The 16,072-nt window shown below is 44.7% G+C and overlaps 1 protein-coding gene across 1 annotated transcript in view; it reads right to left on the reverse strand.

The window, feature by feature from the left end:
* The window catches only part of IPMK (inositol polyphosphate multikinase), a 30,152-nt gene extending 23,600 nt beyond the window's left edge, over positions 1-6,552 (reverse strand). Inside the window, exon 1 of the mRNA XM_088450381.1 lies at positions 6,109-6,552. Within this exon, the coding sequence (XP_088306507.1) occupies positions 6,109-6,298 (190 nt within the window). The 5' untranslated portion in view covers positions 6,299-6,552. The remainder of the gene's footprint in view (positions 1-6,108) is intronic.
* Between the last annotated feature and the right edge of the window lie 9,520 nt (positions 6,553-16,072).

A 16,072-nucleotide genomic window follows, 5' to 3' on the forward strand; every position in this document is an offset into this window, starting at 1 on the left:
TTTACTAATTTAGAAGTCTGGGCACTATGGGGGTGATTAAATTCAGTGCAATGCTGAATAGCCCCGAGAAGAAGTTCCTGAAACGAATCAATTTGACCGCGTTGTTAAGTCCAACCACAGGATTTCTGCTTGCACCCTCCTGAAGTGCGAGGAGAAATCAGACTTAAGTGACGGCTGCAATGCTGTTTTCTGGCTTAGCATAGCGCCAACAACCTCGTGGCCAGCACTTTAGTGGGAGAATGCCAGTTAGCACGACTAAACACTCAGCTTAAGGCGCGGTAACAAGCATTCTCCAACTTAAGTGGTTCTAGTCAGACTTAACAGTGTGGTCAATTGAATAGCTCCATGAACTCTTAATATCTTGATGAATATATAAACTTAAAATAAATAAATGAAATGCCCAGGTCCATTAGATTCTAGGACTTCATCTTTAGTAGAATCTATTATTCAACCAGACCAATATTTATTAATACATACAGGGTTCACAAAGTACACGCTGTAGTGCGCTTTTTACGCGCTACAGGAACTTTGGGACCCGTTTTTTTAAACTGAGCGGGCCAGGGATCTCCCCAGACCTTAATCCCATTGAGAACTTGTGGTAAATCTTCAAGAGGCGGGTGGACAAACAAAAACCCAAAAATTCTGACAAACTCAAAGCGTTGATTAGGCAAGAATGGGCAGCCATAAGTCAGTATTTGGCCCAGAATTTGATTGACAGCATGCCAGAGCGAATTGCAGAGTTTTTGAAAAAGAAGGGTCAACACTGCAAATATTGACTCTGCATAAATTTCATGTAATGGTCAATAAAAGCCTTTGACACTTATGAAATGCTTGTCATTGTACTTCAGTATACCATAGTAACATCTGACAAAAAGGTCTAAAAACACTGAAGCAGCAAACTTTGTGAAAACCAATGTATCGCTCTCAAAACTTTTGCCATGGTTGTGCAGGGAGCAATTCAATTAAATGCTGTGTTGAATAGCGCCGGGGCCTACCTTCTTGTTCTTTTCCTCCAAGATAGCTCTGACATCACCTGATAGTATGTTTTGGGTCATTTATCTTGCTGTAGGATGAACCCTACTTTGCATAGACTAATGGGTATTGCATGGCACTGCAAAGTGTTGTGGAAGTCCTTTTGGTTTATTGTGCAAGTCACCAACTCTGGATCGAGTAAGAGAGTCCCAGACCTCCTCCATGTTTGGCAGGTGGTATCACAGGGGTTATTTACTAAGCAGAGGCTTGTAAAATTTATAAGGCAATGGGGCAATTCAATTCAGCGAGAGTTGAATAGCCTCGGGAAGTTGGAAGAAGGTCGCAACTAAACACCCAGGTTAAGTCGCGAGAACCAGCATTCTCAGACTTAATTTGTAATAGTCGGACTAAACAGCGCACTGAATTGAGAAGCTCCGAGACCAACTTCCTGGCGCTATTCATCTACCGCCACTAAGTATTTAATATAGAAAAAAAAAAAAATTAGATTTTTTGCTGTTAAAAGCATTGGCATTTAAGTTTTGGACTTAAACATGCCGGGAAGGAAACTTTTATAAGCTGCCGCTTAGTAAATAGTAACTCTGCATGATGTACCAAATGTTATAAATTTTAAATTTATTGAACCGTAAGACCTTCTTCCAATTTTCAGTAGTCCGCTGGCGTGCTTCACAGCCCAGGCCTCTTTGTAATTGCTGCAGAACAGCTGTAAGTATTTGACCCATTACTTGTTTCCTAAAAAGCCTTTTTAGAACGCTGTAATCTACACTTTCTGCAGTGGCAAATCAAACATTATTATTTTTTTTTTAAACCTCTAGCAATTTGCCGCTTACATTTGTACAATTTCAGGTTATTCACTGAACTTGATTTACTTACATTTCAAGAAAAACTGGCAAAATGTGGGTGTTCTAAAACTTATTCCTGGTAGTCAGTGTGTATACACATACTCTTATCTGGAATAGATAGTGAACCTAATAAAAATCAGCATATTTTACAGAAATAAATATTTTTTATACCTGGAGGGGATGCGCTAACTTCTTTTCACTTTGAGATTCAGTGCCGTATTCAATTAGCGACGAAAGGGCGTTTTTTCCAAAAAAGTTTTGCCGGTGACGTCATTTCGCCAGCGGAAGCTTAACCCCGTAATCAATTATTGCGACTTTTCGTCTGTGAGAAAACACAATGCAATGTACCCGGTGGAAACGTTTCGCTTATGAATAGCTGGCGGAAAAAAAGTGCAGAATTGCGGTTTCGAGGTGCAAAGGTGGGGAAACCACCCTGCACTCTTAGGACAGGTCTCCAAAGGTAAACTGCGTCAAAAAAGCCAAAAAAGAATTAAAGAACACCCCAAAAAATTACTTTGAAACAGGGGTCGAAAAAAAAAAAATCAAAGTTGGGGTACAAACTTACAAACTAGCGAAATAGTCTTTGCGGGGGGTCTGCAAATATGAGGGAGGTGTTTTTTTATTGCAGGTGCATTTTTGACGCTTTTTAAAGACATCACTTTAGCAATTTTAAACCATGCTTGCACCCATTTTCATGTACCCCAAATTTGCTGGGACTACTTATTTTTGCCAAAAAAACAAAACTGCAAAATACTATTCTTCACCACTTGTGCAAAGATGCAAAATAGCACCAATTGAGAGCATTTAAGCACCCCAAATACATCCAGCAGGGCTATTCGGGGGTATCCATAGTAATCCCAATGTCAGTGCATCTTTTGGGGGGTGTCAGGCTGACTTCCCCATATCTGCCAGCACTTTGTGCCTATTTAAGTTTCGCTCCCTTTGGAATTGAATACGGGGATAAGCAGGGACGCGTGCGATACTTTTTCGCATGCAAAACCAGCAATGTCGGCAAAAAGTATGGCATGAAAAAACATTTTGCTTCTAATTGAATACGGCACTCAGTGTACTATGCAATTTTACAAGAAATGCTGAAATATTTATGGTATACACAAAGTAACACTTCCCATGTTTATTCATTTTGCAAGTTACCCTAAACTTACCATTTAGACTCTATTGCTAGTCCATATATAAAGTCCATTTCGTGCATAAAAAATTAAAACAAAAACCACCTACATCTTATGCTGGGCATACACTATGCAATTATCTGTCAGATATCTGCCCAATCTGGCCGGTTTGAATGAAAACCTGGTAAAGTATGGGAGCAAATAATATTAGAAATTTGCTCCCAGACACTAGAAAACAGACCAGATTTTCCTTCCCACCAGACAGATGACAGATATCCGACAGATAATTGTAGTGTGTATGCCCAGCATTACTAAAGCTCCACTGCTACCTAGAAAAATGAAATAATTGGGGAATTGTGAGTGGACATTGCGGAGACTCCATTACGGGTGGAGGCTGTGAGTACATACGGAGCCGGCACATTTTGGCTGTATAGCTCCGCTTACTATAACTTGGCCGATGCTATTAACTAGCCAGCTGTTTTGATTGGTGCTGAATGGAACTCTGATTAAACCCCCAACAGTTTCTCTGGAACTGTATCACATGAAATTTTATTATATTACCATTTGAGCCGGGAAAGATATATATTTTGGATCCAAATAATTCAAAGAAAGAGCTAAATCTCTATTCCGGAACATTGCTATCCCTTATTTGGATGATAATACACGGGACTTTATTTTACCACTAAGGAGTGGGCTTTATTACTCTTTCCGGAATTAACATTTCTATATAAAATCTGGACTATAAATCCATTGGTCCTCATTGCTTATTATGCAAATCGGCAATTAGCTGATTCACGGTATCACTTTTGAAGTGTTTTACTAGTTGTTTTTAAGAATCTATTATGCTTCATGATTGATTGTTATTAAAATTGTGATTTATATCAAACAGATTTACTTTATTTATTTTAATAGCGCTTTCTATATTATGTTTTTCATACTTGGCAAAGGGACCTAAATTCCTCTGGAATTATTGAACCGCACCCTAAGAATCAAGATATCGCATAGCATGCATGTGGTCACCCATATGAGGGTTGTATGAACCTATGCAGTCGTACTACCATAATTACACATACGCACAACTCTGAATAGCCTGCAAATCTGTTGATATACCGTCAGTAAAATCCGCCTACATGCAAATACCCCCTCACTCCCCACAGTCACAAGTGGAGATGCAACAGAGTTATGTATGACTCCGCATTGCCCTTAGTTGTGTTCGCCTAGCTCGGGGGAAGCATGCTCAGAGCGAAAACAGGCAAGGTATGTCTGCAAAACCCACTTGCCTTCAAGCCCTAGTTGTCAATAAGCACCTGACATTCCCAAATAGCAAAAGCACTTTCAAGAACCACACTACAAATATATCCCTAGCTTGATGTATCTGCACACATAGCTAGAGCAATTAAAAACCATATTGCAAGTCCATACGGGATACATACGTGAATTCGACAGTCACTATGTTAAGACCAGAATGCTGGTGCTAGTATCACAAATGTAATACTACTTTTAGCATTTTAACATTGTTACTTTAAACATGCTGCTTTACAATATAAAGTTATAATGCCTGCAGTGTTAAATAGCTTTAAGTAGCATTACAACTGTGTAGGGATACTGGCAACAGCATTCTGGTTTTGACAAATTGACAAAACAGTCTGTACTTTGCTGCTGGTAGCAAAATAAAACCAAGAAGTTACGGCATTAAGCAGTCAGTGAAGATAGAACATGGAAGGAAGCTTACTCAATATACACTATGTGTACACACTTTCTCAACTCAAAGCCATGCACAAACTAGAACACACCAGGCTATATGCTGTGAAAGCAGCAATGTATTTATTCTGGCAATTTGAGACTGCTCACTGGGCAAAATTTTAACCAAGTTTGCAGTAAAGGGTCATTGTGTGTGGTCCTGCAACTGTGGCTTATCCCATGCAGATAAAGCCCTCTCATGTGATTTGTCACCACTGCTGTGACCCATGAAGCCTCAGAGAAACAGATTCACAGTAAAAAGTTTAAAGAGTAATATAAACAGAATTACAGAAAAGGCACATTCTGGGACATTTGGAACATTTGCTAATCACCTTCTGTGCTGATCAGTTATCACCACAGTACATGGGACCCAACACACTCGGTCTAAGTGAAAGCCTTAAGCTGGGTACACACTTACCCAGCAATGCGACCGACGCCTGACATATGGGGCTCCTCGAACACATAAGATACGGTGCCCAAACGCCCAATATGTCGGGCATCGGCAGCTGGGTCAGTCAGCCCTACACGCAGGCCGACGGAACGACACTGATGGGCAACCTGCGGGAGTGCACATGGTCGTCCATAGTGGGTAAACATTTGCTGTTGTGGACGATTTGTCAGCAGATAGTGCTGGATCATCCCTGCTATGGACAGAGAAAAGCAGTGCCAAAAGAGATAGTCAGAGGTCCTACATGTGCCTCAGCTCCTAATACAGCAAATCGTGAGGATCACAGGGGGAGGGCATCCATTGAGAATATTATGGGCAAGAGGAACTATTTAGTTCATTTGCAGATGGAATCCCCTTTGAGCCTGATAAGTGCAGGGAATATGATGCACCACACCTACAGATACTATAGGAACTTTTTTTTTTATTATAAATATGTATTCATACAACCCAATACCAATCTTCTACCCACCCAACAGGTCAACATTCATTGTCTTACACCTGTACTGTACAGAGTATAAAAAACCCCATTAGCTCTTGCACTTCACAAATACTGCTATTGGCTCTTTACCATAGTAGCTAGCAATCACCCACTATCACTATCTTGTATTACACGTAACAGTATTTATACAGGTTATCCAACACAGGCATGCTTACACAATAGCCCGGGACCCAAATTGTCATGTGTTATATAATGCAAATGTACTAATAGTTTTAGTCTCATGTTGTACATTCTACCAAGGTTCCCATTACAGGTAGATACGAGACAGGTAGATATCTTCCTCGCTGTCTACAGTTGTAATGTGGGATACTGAGCAGAATGATATAACTTGCAGACAGCTACAGTCATAGTGAGGGGAAAGTGAGCAATGTGACAAGAGTCTGCATAAAGTGCGGGTCAGGAGCCCCTGCGATAGTGAATGAAAGGACAGCAGGTGAGGGGGCTGAGCCCAGCAATACACACCAACTTTATCCTTGCCGTACATATGGCCGGCCACCTGATGCGAGAGCGGGACGCAGCCGTTCAGTAACTTGTTGTGGCCGGGGTCTTTCCTCAGCACCTCCGGATCGGTCCCCCCGGTGGGGCGGTGAAGGTCTTGGCTGCCCGGGGGAAGCGACTCGGCGGCCCCGTGGTGGCGGTGCTGGGTCTCCATCCTGCAGCTGAGATGAGGGCGCCCCCTGTACGAGGTGGGAATGGGTCTCCCCTCACCGTGCCCTCTCCGCCTTCCTCCCCTCCGGCGCTCCGGCCACCAGCATGTCGCGACTGGCGACACACCGCGCCCGCCGCCAGCTCAGGTGGACGGCAGCTGAGAGTGCGACAGAGCGGCGACAGCGGACACACGGACGGTTCTATCTACAGCCTGCGTCACCGCGTTACCTCTCAGCCAGCTGCGGCGCCGCCCACTGCCTGACGTCACGGTCGCTCTCACGTAGCTTCTCGCACACTGTGCAGGAGGCTGCTGCGGGGGCGTGGTCTGACGGTGAGACATCACTGGAGGTGTGTCCGGTATGTAAATCAGTAGCCTGGGCTCGGCTCTGGGTGTTGTTAACCCTTGTGTTGACAGATTTGTGTCATTAGGGTAGGGCTGAGTCTTATCTTCAGTTTATATGACACATCAGAACTGACGTGCAAGGGTTATATATACCTAGTGCACAGATAACATGAGGCTGTATCACTGATGGTAACACAGTTAATGAATAACATGAATTTGCAGAGTTCTATATAATGCTTATTATATTTGTATATATTAACATTCACTTCTATAATTCCAGCATATTCTGTTGCACTTTACAATTGATATTTTAGTAGAGGAACAGTGTTAAAACTAATACATATTGGCTGACGTGGCGTCGGCATAGTTGGGCGATGTGGGCTACCACGTTATCGTGGCGCCTCCCCCTGCTATACAATGAAGAGATTACTGGCAAAGTAAAGCGGGCACGGGGCCAGGGGCGCCGAGAGGGAGAGAGCAGGTACTAATTACCTGGGCCCGGCAGAGTTGGAGGGACCCAGTTGGGGCCAGTATCGTTGCCCCCCTAACCTGTCAGCAACGCTGCAGCAGCCTCTCTAATCCCAGTGGGGTTGGGTCCAGGGAAGCTGCTGCCGCTGAGTTTAGCAGTGCAGCAGTTCCCACTGCCTGCACTTGATGTGCAGGGGAGTGGGTGGGACTGATCGCTACTCCAAGCCCCCCCCCCCCCCCCCCGATCTGCCCTTGTCTGAGGAGAGCATGGCACACACCCCATGGTGGCATGCAGCACCACAATTATTATTTTTTAATACTTCTTTTGTAGGGGTGGCCACACCACACGCAATTGGGCCTTGCACCCTACAGTACTGAGGCCAGCCACCTCTTTGTACAGCTTTGGACAGGGCTACAATTGAGCGATTCATCACAAATCGCATCACCGGCCGCCCAGATTTTCCACAAGGGTGGCTGTCATCACTATCAGCAACACTCCTGGAGGGGGCAACCAGAAAGTCGGCAAGCCTGTGCTGTGTAAATAATGTTGAGAGTATCCACACCGTCATGACTAATGTATATAATGAGTTATAGACATTTGGCACACATCCCTCAAGGCAGGGGCAGAACTACGGGACACAATGGAGGTGCCTGCCGCCGGGCACCAGCACTGAATGGGTACCTTCTCCATTGCCCACAATATATTCACCTCACTTAGGGCTGTAACTGTGTACCCAGAGTGTACCGTCATGGCCGCCCAATACATGGCTCCTCTTCCCGGCACCTGAGAAGCTGCCATAACCATATACTAGTGGAGGGCTCTATAGCCTGTTCTCGCTCATTGGTGTCACTGCTCCTCAGAAGCTTCTTATGCCAGTGTGACACAAATGGCGCCCCCCCCTCTTCCACAACTCCTCAGCCCACTCCTCTCTGGTGGCAGCACTAGCCGCGGACCTATTTTATCTGTGACTAATGCATAGCAGTATATACTCCTAATTACCCCCAGGGCTGTATCAGAGGTCGCCTTCATACAAACATACATTACAATGCTCAGTGCAGTCCCCATCTTTATAACAGACAATGTTGCAATGGTATCCCTTATCTTATGTCTCAAGTATACGATGGGTGAGCTGTATACCTTTGCATGTGTACCAGACACATTGGGGTAGATGTACGAAGCCCAGAAGTGGTATCAACGCGCGTTATGTGCGCTGATACCGCTTCTCCCCGATGTATGATCGGGGGTCTGGGCAGTAAATGACAGGGGCGCTATGCGCCCCTGTCATTATCGGCGCTGCTATCTACAAGATAGCAGCGCCGATAGCCTGGGCTATGTACGAACGGTCAGATCGTCTGACCGTTCGGCCGGCTGTAGCTGTCGTTATCGACAGCTACAGCCTGGCGCTAGCCTATCCCCACAGCAGGGACAGCGCTGTCCCTGCTGCGGCGGCTACCGGCTCCATGCGGGGATCTCGCGATACTTGCGAGATCCCGCGCATGCTCAGTGGAGCCGGCCAAGACAGAGACACAGCGCATCAGCACTAGGCTGATGCGCTGCTGTCTCTAGCGGGTAGCGCCGGAGGGAGGAGTTAACGCTCCCCCTCTCCGGCCGATGAGATGTTTATACATCTCATCGGTAGTGCTTCCTGCTTCGCCTCGGTAAAGAGGCGAAGCGGGAAGCGTTATAGCGGCACGGTAAGTGCCGCTATAATACATCTACCCCATTAACTGAAGGGTATCTATACACAACCCTAATGCAAGCCCTTCACTTCTCTTTCAGCACCACGGTGCATGTGTGGTCTGAGTATAGAGTACCAGGGAGGGATGCTAGGGATCTCTCTCCTGGTACTTTTTGCGATCTGTAGCTCATAGGCAACAGCAGCTAACGCCACCTTGAGATAGCGTTCGCTACTGTGGCCAGTCTCGGAATGCAGTTACATTCGGGGGATTCTTTCAGTTTTAAGTTTTTCTCCTGAAAAAGGGTGTTTTGTGGGGATATCTTTCAAATTTACTTTAATAGAAACAAATTCACATATTCTATATTAGTGTTTTTGTGAGGAGAGAGGGGGGAGTGGTGCACGGGAAGGGGAGAGAGGAGAGAGAGAGAGATAGGAGAGGGAGAGAGAGCGAGGAGAGATAGATAGGAGAGAGATAGATATGTGATGATAGATAGATAGATAGATAGATAGATAGATAGATAGATAGATAGATAGATAGATAGATAGATATGCACCATATTTATTTTCCCTTTTTTTTGGAGGGGGATCACCAAATTATAACTTGCCTCCGGGCATCTGGGATGATTTTACACCACTGCAGTTCAGAAAAAGCAGTGTTTTGTTATCTGGTGAAGTGTCCTTTGAACGTGAAATGACCGTAAGCTCTTGGAGTCAGCTGTTAGCTGAATTGTACCTGTCTTCCAACTCCTTTTAATCCTGTGCCTACCAATGTGTGTAGATACAGTACATTAGATGAACTTTTCTGTTTTGCTCTGTCTCATTTATTAATTGTAAGACTGAGGGGACATCGGGGCTATTTCATTGCATTGCACTTTTGTGTGATTCAAGTATGTCAATCTCATCATCGATCAAGCTCGGGATGGGCCACTTCACTTTGCACGTGGGCAATATCCGACCGGTAGGCTGGTCTCCTCCTCATGGAGTACGGATGAGTTCCTTGAAATTCTGGAGTCTTTCTGAGATTTTGGGAGAGTAGACGTATGGATTCAAGGGTTTTTTCATTGGATAAAAGAGCTTCTAGAAAGTCCTTACCTGGGAATTGTGACTGAAATGTCCAAAATGTCTCCATTTCATACTTGCCTACTCTCCTGGGAGTCGCGGGATGCTCCCGATACTCCCGAAAGAGTAGGCAAATCTCCCACTTCCTAGTGAAGTTGGCAGGATGGGCAGATTTTTTGAGATGTTTGTGGGTCCGTACGAAGGGGGCGGGGCTAAATGACGCGAATAGCATCATTTAGGCTCGCCCCCTCCATGCGGACCAGCAAATTGCGGAGTTTTCCTGTGAAGGGCGGGGCCTAATGTCATCTATTGTCTGGACTCGCCCCTGAAGATGAGAGAAGCAGCTACTCCCGGAAAGGTTCCCTGCAGAGTCGGTAAGTATGCTCCAATTAAAAGTACAGAAAAACACACAATCTCTTGTGCAAAAATCAAGTGCTTCTTAGGAGTGAGGAGTCATGTACCATACAGCAAGAAATGTGCCTAGTAAGAATGCACTTTCTCTATTGTAGCCCTGTCACCTTCAAATAATCTGGCTTTTGCAGTGTGCCACAAAACTAGGAGCAACGTTGAGCTTGCTCTGTACATGAAAAGGAAGCTGTCACTCTGCACAACTCCTATGTGGTTCATTAATTGCTGGCAGCTTGCCCATGTGCTTCCATGTAAATTAAGACAAAATGGCACACAAAGAGGTAGCATATCACCAGGGGTGTATCTAGGGGCCCCTGGCAAAGTAAGGGACTGCACACCCCCCAATTTACATAATAAGGGCCAGAGCTACACCACACAGTATAATATGTGCAGGCTAAAGAAAAGGTTCATTAAAAAAAAAAAAAGGATAAGGTTCTCCCTCAAATCAGTCCGAGCCCTGGGCCTCTGAGCCTGATCCAGTATTGGAAAATGGGGGGAAATAAACTGTGGGGCTTCCCCTCTTTTCCAATAACCAGTACCAGGCTAAACCAGCCAGGGGATAATGTCAAAGCAGGGGGACACACTGCGCGGGGTCCCACTGCCATCACATTAACCAGCCCCAAACTGGTCAGTGCAGGGCTAGAATTCTTCAGAAAGTAGGGACCCCCCTGCCGAGCAACAAACAACCCTGGGCTGAAAGCCTAGGGCTCTTCCCTGCATACCTGGTGGCGGTGAGTGCGGGGTAAATGTGTAAAAGATAAAAATAATATTGTTCTTTACAGTGGGACTACAGGTCCCAGCAAGCCTGCCCCGGCATGCTGGCTCTTGTGGAACAACAAGTGTCAGCATGCCAAGACATTAAGGGCCCACTGGCACTTGTAGTCTGTCTGTAAAGAATATATTTAAATAAATACAGAAAACCTTTTGTTTTAGTAATTTACTGACCTGTACCTTCACTTGGAGGCGACGGCCTTTAAGCTCGCTTATATAGCCACCACTCCCCAGGACTTCCAGGGTCTTCCCCTAGAGGGCGACAGCCTGCAAGCTCTTTTGCATGGCCGCCGCACCCCAAGACATCCGCGTCTTCTGGCGCTCTTGCCGACTCCTTCTCAGCCATCGGGCTGCTATTCGCTGGCTGATATCAGCCAGCCCCAGGGGAAGGGGCGATGACCTGGCAAGCTGCATCTATCTTGAATTTCAAAAATGTTGCAGCGCCACCATTTTTAACTGGGATACACCATCATTGTGCCTGTAGGGCACCAGTGGAAACCCACCACCACCACTGCCTCTATGCCCGCTGCCATAATGGTTGATGGGGACTGGATCCTCCAGGATCCAGGCCCGCCGCCACGCACGTAGCCTCTGCCGAGCCCCACTGCATCGGCGAACGGTGCCGGGATCCATTCGGATCCAGTACTGCCGTCACGCCTGGCTTGAGCAGCTATTGGGCCAGGCAGTGCCGCTGATGCTGCATTAGAGCCCGGGACCTCTTCTCCAGGATTTGCCAGAGGGGGAGTCCCACACATTCTACAACTGTTTTTAACAAACAGCTGTTTAATGCCTATGTCAGAGGTTCACAAACTCTGCCATTACTGTCCACGTTTTAAGGATATCCAAGTTCGAGCACAGGTGACTTAACTTGTACCTCAGTCAATTTGATTTAATCATCTGGACTCAATTGTGGTTATCCTTAAAACCTGGACTGTAATGGCGAAGTTTGAGAACCTCTGGTCTATGTGACACTTTCACATGTAGGATTACATTGTCAGTCTGCACTTATCACTGCAGCTCCCTCTCTATCAATATTTGCCAGACTCCTTTTATTAATATTTCCCAGACATTTTGTCTTTGGGAAATGTTAAAATAAATATAAGAGAATAGTAAATAAACTCCTGAGAGTAGTTTCAGCTCACAGGAACATGCTCTTATATTTGTCTCAGTATATGCTCTCACTTTAATGAGAGTCACACAGCACGCTATACACACATACAGATGTGTCCACATACATCTTCCTTGCGCGTTAAACAGCCCTTCTTCTAACGCCATGCCGTGGCGTGACTCGGTAGCACCGAGCGTCTTTTCGCATGACTTTTTACCTGCAAATGCATCTTATTCGCAAAGATTCTGCTGATTAAAATGATATGCAGCATGCCGATATTCTGTGTGCGACTGCGAACGTACCTGAATGTGAAATACTACAGTATTGCAGCCGCTGACACTGTAATGTAACGTTTTGCATGCAGATACACCCGCAGTCGCACACCAAATATAGGCATGCCGCTTTGTGAGTAAGACGCATTACAAGGTAGAAAGTTGCATGAAAAGTTGGTATGTGCTACCGAGTTTCACGGCGCTCACGCATTATGTTTAACGCGACTGGTAGCGCACGGAAAGATGTATGTGGACACATCTGTACATGGTAATGTATCTTTTATACAGTTGTTCAATTCATGGAGCAGTACTTCCCCAACAGGACAATGGATATATCTGGTGTTTAAGGTAGGCGTTGCCTGGTAAAAGTGTGAGGATAGGTATATATTTTGGGTAAGCATGGTATGATTTATTCACTTCAATATGGGAATGCTGAGAGCTATGCCGAGATGATCATTATATATACAGTGCTATTTGCTGCAAGAGACGTTACGTAAAGAGCATTATGTATGACAACATAGATTACACCTAGCAGAGGCGCTTTAAGAGAGGAGGGGGCCCATGTGCAGGCTACGATTGCTCCACCTCCTCTCCAACGGTGCAGTAGACTCTGGCAATGGCCATTCACCCGGTGATTTCTGTAGTGCTGCATCCAGCGCCGGGGCGATGGAGAGGTAAGTATATTTAATTGGGTGCAGTGTGTGGCCCCCCTGGACCCAGGGACCCGTGTGCATCGCACACCATTCACCCATTATAAATACGCCCCTGACTCCTAGGCACAGAAGGAAAAATGTGCTGTCATAGAAAAAATTTTAAAAGTGAACCCTAATTGACTGGACTTTTAAAGTGATATTATTTGGTGGTGCCACAGTATGACTCACCTGGGCATGTTTCACTGTGACAGAATAAGCTTACATTGCCATCCTTTATTGAGATGACACACTGGTCGGGTAGTTTGCTTACCATCAATAACTTACTGATTACTCCTACAGGTGCCACACTGCCACTACAACCACTGTAAGTGCCAACTTCACACCAAAGTGGGTACCCCAGTTGTAAGAGAGTAATTGTTCCCATCAACACCCTAGAAATGTTTTCTCATGGGTGGTATGTGTAGCCGTTGTAGCACTTTTATGCTAGAAGTAGACATGGATCCATCTTATTTTGGATCAGGACCACCAGATAGCTGGCGGGTCGTGGAGGCAGGACAATAGGATCAACTGAGGACTGCCAGGAGATGGATTAGATTGTAAGGTCTTATCTGTTGGTTACAGGAATGTAAGAGAATCTATATAATAAGGCACTAGGGCTCTCATGTCTCCGAAATACACACTTGGAGCCTGCAGGGCGCATGCCCCTTTCCAATGGTTCCCATTGCCAGCGGCTGAGACAGTATAGCCATCCTGCAAAAGAGGACAAAAGAGGAAGACTGGTAAGGATAGCGGAGAGGGGGCTGAGCAGGATGGGCTGAAGTGATCCAGCATATGCTGGGTCCACTATACTAGTAAAAAAAATAATGAACACTGTGAAAAATTATGTAACCTTAAAACGCTGGTAGCCAGGACGTACAAACCACAAAAGGCTAGTGTACTACAAGGCACCTTCTATAATGTCTATACTTCTAGGCTTCAAAGACAAGATGATACATATTAGTCCAAAGATGGGAACGATAACAACATCCTTCCTGGTGATGATAAATTACTCAAAGTTCCAATACAGCGATGTCACAGAAGCGGAATAAGGGTTCCCGTTGTTTCTTCTTGCTTCAGGAACAGAATATCCAAATTCAATTAGTCCCATAGGAGAAGTATGCTTATCTCGGTTTCACAATCTTTCTCTGGAGAATGTAATGAACGTCATAAAGTAGGAAACATAACAATATCTAGTGCATTATCTTTATTAATAAATATTAAAGATATGCTAACAGTGGATATAATATGAAAGAAATAGTTGGGGCATGTGATCCCCTCAGTCTACCTGAATATTGCTGAAAATTCATCCATCCTGTATATTAACCCCTTTCGCTACTGAGGGTATTCTCTTCTGCTGACGCCATTTTCTGAGGTTAGAACTCTTCACATTCCAACATTATTATTGTTATTTTCAGAAGACTTTATATTTTCAGAAAATACCGTTTGTCTTTTTGCTCATTCTAACACATCAACAAAAATGTTACTGAAATGGCCCAAAAAATTTTTTTTTATTGAAATTTCAAGAATGGGAACCAAAAGCAAACATAATTGTTTTTTGTCTTATAAGCACCACATAGAAATACTTTGTGGTTCTTGTTCTGCCAATAATAATACCTTTCCAGAATAGTAAAAAGCGGATTTTATGTGTAGGTTTTGACAAAAAAAAATATGCACTCTAATTGAAAATGCAATTTTTTTTATTTATTTTTCCAATGTTCGCTGTCTCGGTTTAAATGCTTCCTATGTGTAGGAAAATTATGGTAGCCCAAAAAGGCCTAACAATTTAATAACTAGACAAACTACTGCATTAAACGGGGGATACATTTTTTTTATTTGGAACAAGATGGTGGAGATCAGGGCTTTGAGATCTCCCCTGTATTTTATGTGTACTGTTTCAGTTATTGTATTGTTATTCACAGTCAATAACTACTAAGGGGGCTCATTGAGACTCTCCTCTTACAAGACAGGGTACCCCCATATGTGTGCAGGCCAGTATGGGGAAGATAGGGCACAATGTGTCCTTTCCCCCATCTATGGTAAACTATTTTTTCCCGTAGCACCAGGCAATATTGTGATCACTAGGCAATAGCTGCTAAGGAGTCCACATCATTCGGAAAAGAAGACTCCCTTCTTTCAAATATGGGTGCCCTAGAAGTTGCCAATGTCTTTATGGGGGTGAGAGGGCACATGGTGCCCTCCCTCATATATGGAAAACATGCATTTTCCATAATGTAGAATAACACTGGTGATCACCACACAATAAGTACTTAGGGGACCTCCTCTTTCAAAAATGGGTGCCCCTGATTTAATGGATGCCAGGATGGGGGGAGGGGAGACCTTCCCCCATCCTTGTAACCCATTATTTTTCTGTAGTGCAGGGGATTGTGCCTGGTGCTTACACTGGGCAATAATCTATATGGGCCACACTCCTCTCTTTCAAACAATGGTGTCCCTATCTCTCTAGATGCCAGGATGGGGGAGATAGAGGAACTTAAAGTCCCTCCCCCATTCTTTATCAATATTTTATAAACTGCTCTGGGACTGGCTCCGCTGATCCTCGGGGAGTGGGGAGAAAATTAGTAAGCGGGGGCACTCTACATCCGCAGTTTTAAGGTATATGCAGATGACGAGCCCTACTCGTCCTCTGCAAGGCCAAAGCCAAATAGTTTAAGCAAGCTTATCAGATCCCAGAACCACCCACATAACCTTCATAGCTTCCATATCTAATTACATCCCCTTTCACAGTCCTCACATAACCTCACACTTCGTCTTTCTCTCACATCCTCATGACATTTGGCCAACAATCCAGTGTGAATGGATCATGCAGCCCACCAAGAAACTGTGCACTCTGGCTGGACCAAAATGCAATATATAGCACTTATCCTTGTGTATCAATGCCTATTTCCTTATAGATTGTAAGCTTGCGAGCAGGGCCTTCCTACCTATATATCTGTCTGTTATTACCCAGTGTTGTTTTA

The sequence above is a fragment of the Taudactylus pleione genome, unplaced genomic scaffold, assembly GCF_031769625.1.
Source record: "Taudactylus pleione unplaced genomic scaffold, aTauple2 ptg000518l, whole genome shotgun sequence".
Lineage (NCBI taxonomy): Eukaryota > Metazoa > Chordata > Amphibia > Anura > Myobatrachidae > Taudactylus > Taudactylus pleione.